Source organism: Tupaia chinensis, unplaced genomic scaffold (assembly GCF_000334495.1).
Source record: "Tupaia chinensis unplaced genomic scaffold, TupChi_1.0 Scaffold000115_1, whole genome shotgun sequence".
NCBI classification, from domain to species: Eukaryota; Metazoa; Chordata; class Mammalia; order Scandentia; family Tupaiidae; genus Tupaia; species Tupaia belangeri.
The window spans coordinates 5,243,213-5,252,023 of record NW_006159579.1 but is presented as its reverse complement, the minus strand read 5'-3'; the positions used below and the strand labels follow the sequence as shown (position 1 = coordinate 5,252,023).

Here is an 8,811-nt window from a genome sequence, read left to right as displayed (position 1 = left end):
CCATTCTTCCCCTACCACTGACAGCCTGAAGGCTGGACTGCCATGAGTAGCAGCGGCTGGCAGGCGTGGCAGAAGGCCTGAGGCTGTGCTCTCTTCTTGGGGTTCACTCTGTTCTCTGGGTGCAGGGTGTTCAGGATGCAAAGCTCATCCTCAACAGCCATTATAGTCCAAACATGCCTTCTAGGAGCTGTCTTACCAAGCCATTGCCCTCACTAATATAATGTTATCGAATTCCTAATGCGGGTACTCTAAAGCAAATGTACTGTTACCAGCACGCCACCGGGCACATTTTTCAGAAGGAAAACAGCTGCTCACTGAATCTGTCACTTCTTCCGCTTCCCGGTGCCACGTACACAGAGCAAGCGCCTGCTCACGGCTGTTTTCCTGCACACTGCCATCAAGCACACTCAGGAGGCAACATCGAGTCTCTCGGTAGAACCCAGCAGGTCAGCCCCAGCCTAGTCCTTGCAGACTTTCTGGGATCATAGGGCAACCTTGACAACAACGGTCTGTGCGTCAGCATCTGCAGGTACAGACAGAGATTCTACTGGGTTGCCGGGAAAGATATGACACGTTTTTGCATAGAAAAACACGTCCTGACTTTTCTGATGACCTAACAGTTCCTAAGTCTCATTCCCTTCTTTTACAGACATGAAGGAAAATGAAACAAAGGATCTAAAGGCACACAACCACTTAGTTAAGGACCACAGCTTGGTTCCTTTCCCAGCTGATTCCCGGCTTGTGGAGGAACAGTGCGGAACAAGGATACTACCATCTACCCGTAGGGGGCGTGGCCTAAATAAGAGCAAATGATGCAGCAGTGTCAGGATTTCAGTGAAAGGTGGTCCTCTGCAAAACTTATCTCCTAGATCCCAAAGATTGTCATTCCTCTCCTATGGCCTCATTTCTCTGAATTTACACTGGGGAAAGAAAAAAGATCAGTGGTGGGTTGCTGTGTTTCCAGCTACTGCAGGGTTAATGCTTCCAGCTACTGTGGGCAGCTCCTAGCAGCCATGTCTGGGCCATAATGGCTGATGAGGATGAACTCTGCATCCTGAACATGCTGGCATCCGGGGAACAGAGTGAACTCCAAGAAGACGACACAGCCCTAGGCCTCCACACAGGAGCAAATTCAAGTTAAACTCAAGTCTCTTCTTGTTCTCAGACCACAGTCTGAGAACACTCGTCCACAGTCAGGGTACTGTCTTTCTTGTCCCTGCCAGATTTTCTGCTGTCTCCAGAGAGCTGATCTGATCAGAGAAGGTGACCGCTGAAGACAGGCCATACCACCTTCCCTTGAGCCACTCCACGTTGGACGGGATTAAACCAAGTTCATTTGAGAAGAGACAGACAAGAGTTCTCAAACTTTAATTTCAGAAGGCGAGGAATGCAGAAGATCCTGTAGGACAGCTATGCCTAGTCCACTGATCACCAGCAGAAAAAGTCACCCAAACCATGGGACAAATATTGCTTCTGATAAGACAACCAAATCAGTCAGCCAACCAGCTCTGGCTCTCCTGTTCTTTTTCTTTTTTTGGAGAGGTTTTCACTATAGGGTGCGTGCGCTTGCCAAACAGACAGAGAAAGAGAGACAGAAAGCGAGAAATCACCCCCCCAGGGGGGATGGTCACGCTGCAATCCCTTCTCTTCCATTCTCCTCTTGGGATCTTGGGCACACATGCCTGGCGTGAGTTTTAAGCCACCGGGTCCAGGACGTGAACCGCGGTCGACTACGTGGGAGTCCAGTGACATACCCATTACGCTAACTGCTGGTTCCCCAGGCTTTCCTCTTCTCACACACACTATCTCCTCCCCACCCCCCACCTTTAAAATAACCATCCAGCCATGTAAATTCCCAGGTGCAAAAATGTCTGCTGCCTCCAGCAGAGCTGTCAATGTTTGTAAATCCCTGGCCTTCCAGGGTGCACCAGGCTATTTCTGGGGAGGCAGGAGAGGGAGCAGCAGGCCGCTAGACAATAGCAAGGACTGGTCTAGCAGTAACTATTCTGGTTACAGCGTCGCAATTCATGGCAGCATTTTGCTGGGAGTATGTACCATCGGGGAGGAGAAACATAAAAAGGAGAACCTGGGCTGTAAATAGTTTATTTCCGCAATTCCTGATGTTGGCTGAATCATACTTTAATACAGAAATACATGAAAGCACCACTCCGGAGGTGACATGTGTTGCCACCTCATTACTCTTTTCAAAAGGGTCTTCCATCAGAGAGACACCTTGCTACAAATTACCGTGAAGAAAACAAAACCCTCACACACAGACTTATTAACAGGCCAGAAGGAAATGGAACCACCAGGATCCAAACAAGCAAAGAGCCGCTGAACAAAGGCTGGAGGTGACCTGAGGTCTCTGGGTTGCCTTTCCAAGTATGAAAAATAAGAAGGTAGAAAAGAAAAGGGTAGAACTCTTCCTTAAAAACCTACCCCCAAATGCACATCAGAGTTTTTCAAAGCACCTCTCACCTCCCCACTTCCATAGTGCACCTAAATCAGGCTGATTCCTCCGGGGAACCCTACCTTCATGCTCCTTCTCAGTGGTTCCCACTTTCTTGATCTTCCGAGGAGATTTCATAAAGAGGGGAAAGATGGTTCGTAAGCCAAGAATGTCAACAAACTTATGGCAATTGTCTGTGCCCTCAGGTCCAATCATGGCGTGGTCCAGCACCTTCAGGGCACTGCTCCGAGAGATCTTCTTCTCCCTGGGAATAAAAAAGGTTTCGTGTAAAGCACTTCACAGGGAAGTTCTAGTGTTTTGGTTTGTTTGTTTATTTTTTAAGTGTATTTACTATAGTACTTGTTATAATGAAGGAAAAAAGAAAGTAAATAAAACAACTCAAGTTGAAAAAAGGTTACATTATGGTATATCTAACTGGAGTATTACATACAGACTTGTTAACAATTAGGAGTCTATATTAGGAAGAACAAATTCTTATGGTTAGAAAGACAAGTACAAAAGGCAATATTCAAAATTTTATATAAAGCATGGTCATAGTTATATTAAAATCATCTGAACCAAAAAAATGTTGGAAGGACCAGCTGGTGGCATGGAGATTAAGGTGGCTGGATTCTACATGGCCAGCTATGTTGTTCAAGTCTCAGACTCAGTGGCTTGAAAAATGCTGAGTATGTGTGCATGCTTGCCCCAAATCCTGAACCGAGAATGGAAGAGAAGGGATTGTAGTGTGGCCACCCCCAGTGGGAGGGGCTTTCTCACATTTCTTTTTCTCTCTCTTTCTTTCTCTCTCCAGCTAGTGTACATATTCCCTGGCAAAAATAAATAAATAAAAAATAAATAAATAAATAAATAAATAAATAAATGAGAGAGAGAGAGAGACTGGAAAAACAGATCAAGAGAGATTATTTCATTATTTCAGGGTAGGGGGGATTACAAATGTTTATTATTCCTGTTTTATTTCTTTCTTTTTCTTTCTCTTTTTTTTTTTTAATATTTTTACTGTAGGGCATGTACACTCACCAGAGAGACAGAGGGAGACAGACAGAAAGTGAGAAATTACCCCATATAGGGGATGGCCACACACTGCAATCCTTTCTCTCCATTCTCCTCTCTGGATTTTAGGCATGCACGCACATGCACCTGGTGTGAGTTTTAAGCCACCAGGTTCGGGATTTGAACCATGGTCAACTACATGGGAGTCCAGTGATGTAACCATTATGCCATCTGCTGGTCCCATGTTTTTCTTCCTTTTTAAAGTTTCATTGACATATAAGTCACATACCATATAATTCACCTATTTAAAACATACAGCTCAACTCAGTGGACTATGGTCTATTCATAGACATGTAACCATGGACAGTCAATTTCAGAACATTTCATCACCCTGAGAAGAAACCACATACCATTTAGCAATTACCCCTGTACTCTTCCAACCCACCTTAGCCCTAAGCAAGCACTGACCTATGTACTATCTGCCAAGAGTTGCTTATTTAAATAAATACAAATATTAGTTTTGTTTCAGGGTGCACGTGCTCACTAGAGAGAGACACACAAAAAGATCACCACCCAAGGGGATGACCACCCATCAATTTCTTCTCTTCCATTCTCCCTTTAGGATTTTAGATACACAAACACATACACCCAGCATGTTTTTCAAGCCACCAGTCTGGGACTTGAACCAACAGATTGGCTATGTGGGATCCAGCCACCTTAACCACCATATCACTGGCTGGCCCTAGCGTGGCTTATTTTAGAAATTTCAAGTAAATAAAATCATACAATATCTGGTCTCTTGTGACTGGCTTCTTTCACTTGGCATAATATCTTCAAAGTTGATCCACACTGTAGCACATATCAGCTATTCCTTTTTGCAGCTGAATAACAATCTATTATAAGGACATGCCACTTTGAATTCATAAATAGAATTCACAATTCCATTTATCTGTCAATGAACATTTGGGTTGTTTCTACATTTTCACTATTATGACTACCTCTATAAACATTAGTGTACAAGTTTTTGTGTGGACATACGTTTTCATTTCTATTGGGTATATGTATATTTAAGAATGAAAGTGTTGGGGCATATGGTACCTCTCTGCTTAACCTCTGGAGGAACTGCCAGACTGTTTTCCAAAGTGGCTGAAACACTTTGCATTTCCACCAGCAGTATTTAAGAGTTCCAACTCTCATGTCCTTGCCAACATTTATCATTGGTTTGGTTCAAGTCATTTTATTGCATGTGCTATACAGTTTTATTTTGTATTTCTCTAATAATTAATAATGTCAAGCCTCTTTCACAAGTCTATCAGCCATTTGTAAGTCCCCTTTGGAGTATATTCACATGCCTCATCCATTGTTAAACTACATTAGTTATCTTTATTATCTTTGCATTTTAAGTTATTTATATATTCTGGATATGAGGTCCTTAATAAATATCTGATCTCCAAATAGTTTCTCCCATTCTTGGGGTAGTCCTTTTGTTTTCCTTTAAAGCATGAAAGTTCTTCATTTTGATGGAGAATGACAGATCATTTTTGATGATATTGTTGTTCATGCTTTGGCTTCATATCTAAGAATCTATCACTGGTCTGACTCTGGCCTGTTGGTTAAGACAGCCCACATGGCCAACTGCGCAGCTCAAATTTTAGACCCAGTAACTTGGAAAATGCAATGGGTGTATGTGCATGCATTCCCAAAAATCTCAAAAGGAGGGAAAGATAGAGGAGAAGAGACTGTGGCATGACCACCCCCCACTGGGGTGGGGAGCACTTTCTCCCTCTCCTGATCCTTGTCTCTCTCTGCTGAGCACATGTGCCTCTAGCAAAAAAAAAAAGAGGAAAAGGAGAAAAGAAACAATTATCAAATTGATGTCTTTAAGATTTGTCCCTATGTTTTTTTGTAAGAGTTTTAGTTTTAGTTCTTACATTTAGGTCTTTGATTCATTTTCAATCAATGTTCATATACGATAGGTAAGGGTCCACCTTCATTCTTTTGAATGTAGCTATCTAAGCAGCCTGAGAATCTCTTTACTGGAGAGACTAATCTCATTCGATCGCCTTGTACTCTGAAAATCAGTTGACTATGGACACTTGGTTTTATTTCTGGATTCTCAATAATATTTATATGTTGGGAACCAGCAGTTAGCGTAATGGCTATGTCGCTGGACTCCCACGTAGTCGACTGCGGTTCGTGTCCCGAACCCGGTGGCTTAAAACTCACGCCGGGCGCGTGTGCGTGCGTGCCCAAGATCCCGAGAGGAGAATGGAGGAGAAGGGATTGCGGCATGACCATCCCCCCTGGGGGGTGATTTCTCGCTTTCTGTCTCTATGTCTCTCTCTGTCTGTCTGGCGAGCGCACGCGCCCTACAGTGAAAATCTCTCAAAAAAAAAAAATGTACTACAAAGAAATAGTAATCAAGACAGTGTGGTACTGGCAAAGGATAAACATATAAATATTATTATTTTTTTTGAGAGATTTTCACTGTAGGGCGCGTGCGCTCGCCAGACAGACAGAGAGAGACATAGAGACAGAAAGCGAGAAATCACCCCCCAGGGGGTATGGTCATGCCGCAATCCCTTCTCCTCCATCCTCCTCTCGGGATCTTGGGCACGCACGCACACGCGCCCGGCGTGAGTTTTAAGCCACCGGGTCCGGGACACGAACCGCGGTCGACTTCGTGGGAGTCCAGCGACATAGCCATTATGCTAACTGCTGGTTCCCCTTTGTAGTACATTTTGAAATTGAGTCTCCTTACTTTGTTCTTTTTCAAGATTGTCTGGCTATTCTGGGCTCCCTTCTAATTTTATTTGAGAGGTTTTTGCTATGGGGTGCATGCACTCACCGGAAAGAGAGAGAGAGAGAGACAGAAAGCGAGAAATTACCCCCCGGGGGGATAGCCATGTCGCAATCCCTTCTCCTCCACTCTCTCTTGAAATCCTGGGCACGCATGCACACATACCTGGCGTGAGCTTAAGCCACCAGGTCTGGGACTTGAACTGCAGTTGACTACATGGGAATCCAGTGACATAGCTATTATACCAATTGCTGGTCTCTGGGCTCCCTTCAATTCCATTATGAATTTTATAACCAGTGTATCAATTTATAAAATGAAGTCAATCGGGCCCGCAGGTGGCCTGGTGGTTAGAGGTGCTGGATTCCTACATGGCTGACTATGGTTCAAGTCCCAGACCTAGGAGCAAATTGGTTTCTTGCTTTCCCTTCTTCTCTATCTGGTCAAATTAAAAAATAATAATAATAATAATAATAAGTGGATTAAAAAAAAAAAAAACTTAGGGACCAGCAGATGGTGTAATGGCTATGTCGCTGGACTCCCAGGCAGTTGACCACGGTTCGAGTCCCAGACCCAGTGGCTTAAACTCACACCAGGCGCATGTACGTGCATGCCCAGGATCCCAAGAGGAGAATGGAGAAGGGATTGCGGCATGGCCATCTCCCTGGGGGTGATTTCTCGCTTTTTGTCTCTGTCTTTCTTGTGCATGCACATGCCCTACACAAAAACCTCTCAAAAAAAAAAACAAACAAAAAAGAAGTCAATTGGGGTTAAAGATTATGATGAACCTATAGATTACTTTGGGGACTAATGTCATTTTAACAATATTAAGTCTTCTGATACACAAACATGGGATGTCTTTCCATTTATTTAGATCTTTATAACGTATTTCAATAGTCTTTTATTAGTTTTCAGAGTATAAAATGTGTACTTGTTTTTAAAAATTTATTTCTAGGTATTTCATTCTTGATGCTATTATAAATAAAATGGGTTCCTTTGTTTCATATTCTGATTGTTCACCCCAGTGCACAGAAGTACAACTGGTGTTTACATATTGATCTTATATCCTTGCAACTTGGCTAAACTCATTTATTAGTTCTAATAATTTACTGGATTCTTTAGGATTTTGTTATCTGCAAATGAAGAGGTTTTATTTCCTTTCCAATCTAGAAGCCTTTTATTTTGTTTTGTTATCTAACTGCCTTGGCTAGAACCTCCAGTCCTAGCTGAACGTAAGTGGTAAGGGAAGACATCTTGGTCTTGTTGCTGACTTTAGCAGGGAGCATCCCATCTTTTACCATTAAGTATGATATGAGCCATAGGGTTTTCGTTGATGGTATTTATATTCATCAATGGTTGAAGAAGTTCCTAGTTTCTAGTTGTACTATTTTGTTTTAATCATGAAAGGGTGTTGAATTTTGTCAATTTTTCTTGAATTTTATTATTCTTTTTGTACTTTTCAGTATCTTTCATTTTTCCATAATGAACATTTATTATTTTTTTACATTAGAAAAGATAAATTATTTAAAAAAAAAAAAAGAACAAAGGTGATTTTCTCCCAAAGGTCATAGAGCCAACCTGCCACTGGCTATTGCTGTTGCAGATACTTCTTTCTTTATGAGAGAGAATTCTGTTCAGGACACATGCACTCAGTGGAGGGACAGAAAGACAGAAAGTGAGAAATCACCCCCCACGGATGGATAGCCACACAACCCATTTTCCTCCATTCTCTTGGGATTTGGGGCATGCACACACACGTGCCCGGTGTGAGTTTTAAGTTGCCAGGTCTGGGACTCAAAGTGCGGTTGACTACATGCGAGTCCAGCAATGTAACCATTATGCCATCTGCTGGTCCTTTGCAGATACTTCTTTAGAAACTATACTTTTTTGTAATCTTACATTTCTTTTTGTAGGTTTTTGCCATAGGGTGTATGCACTCACTGGAGAGAGACAGAGAGGGAAGGTGAGAAATTACCCACTGAAGGGATGGTCACACTGCAATCCCTTCTCCTGCATTCTCTTCCTGGGATTTTTTTTTTTAATAGGATTTTTTTTTTTAATAGACCACAGATTAGTTTATTTTTAACACCCATCATGCCATGCATTCATAGGGAATAGGTTCCAGAAGCTCAGGCTCCTTTCCATCGGTTCTCACAAAGTGTGCTTCTCTGGGTGGAGCAGGCTGGCGCTTCAGTTGAACCCAGGTTCCCTTCTCTTTGGCTTCCTTCTTTTTTTGGTCATTTTCCTTTCTACATTTTAGGAAACTATCTCTGCCCTTAGAATGCTTAATATACTCAGTATGCACATTAACTCTCTTGGCACAAATCTTGCCCTTGTTTGTTTACAATAATGCCAACAGCATGCTGGGTAACATTGTAGACTCTTTCACTTTTGCCATGGTAACATTTGTGGGGCATTCCTTTTTGAACAGTATCTATTCCCTTAAAGTCTACAATATCACCTTTCTTATAGATTCACATGTATGTTGCCAAAGGAACAACTCCATGTTTTCTAAAAGGCCTAGAGAACATATCAGGTGCCTCTCCTCTTT

The 8,811-nt window shown here is 42.5% G+C and overlaps 1 protein-coding gene across 1 annotated transcript in view; it reads right to left on the bottom strand.

Moving 5' to 3' along the window:
• Positions 1-8,811, bottom strand: part of CTNNBL1 (catenin beta like 1) — a 207,577-nt gene that overhangs the window by 74,604 nt on the left and 124,162 nt on the right. The window contains exon 11 of the mRNA XM_006144120.3: positions 2,533-2,714. Coding sequence (XP_006144182.1) covers positions 2,533-2,714 — 182 coding nt within the window. The remainder of the gene's footprint in view (positions 1-2,532; positions 2,715-8,811) is intronic.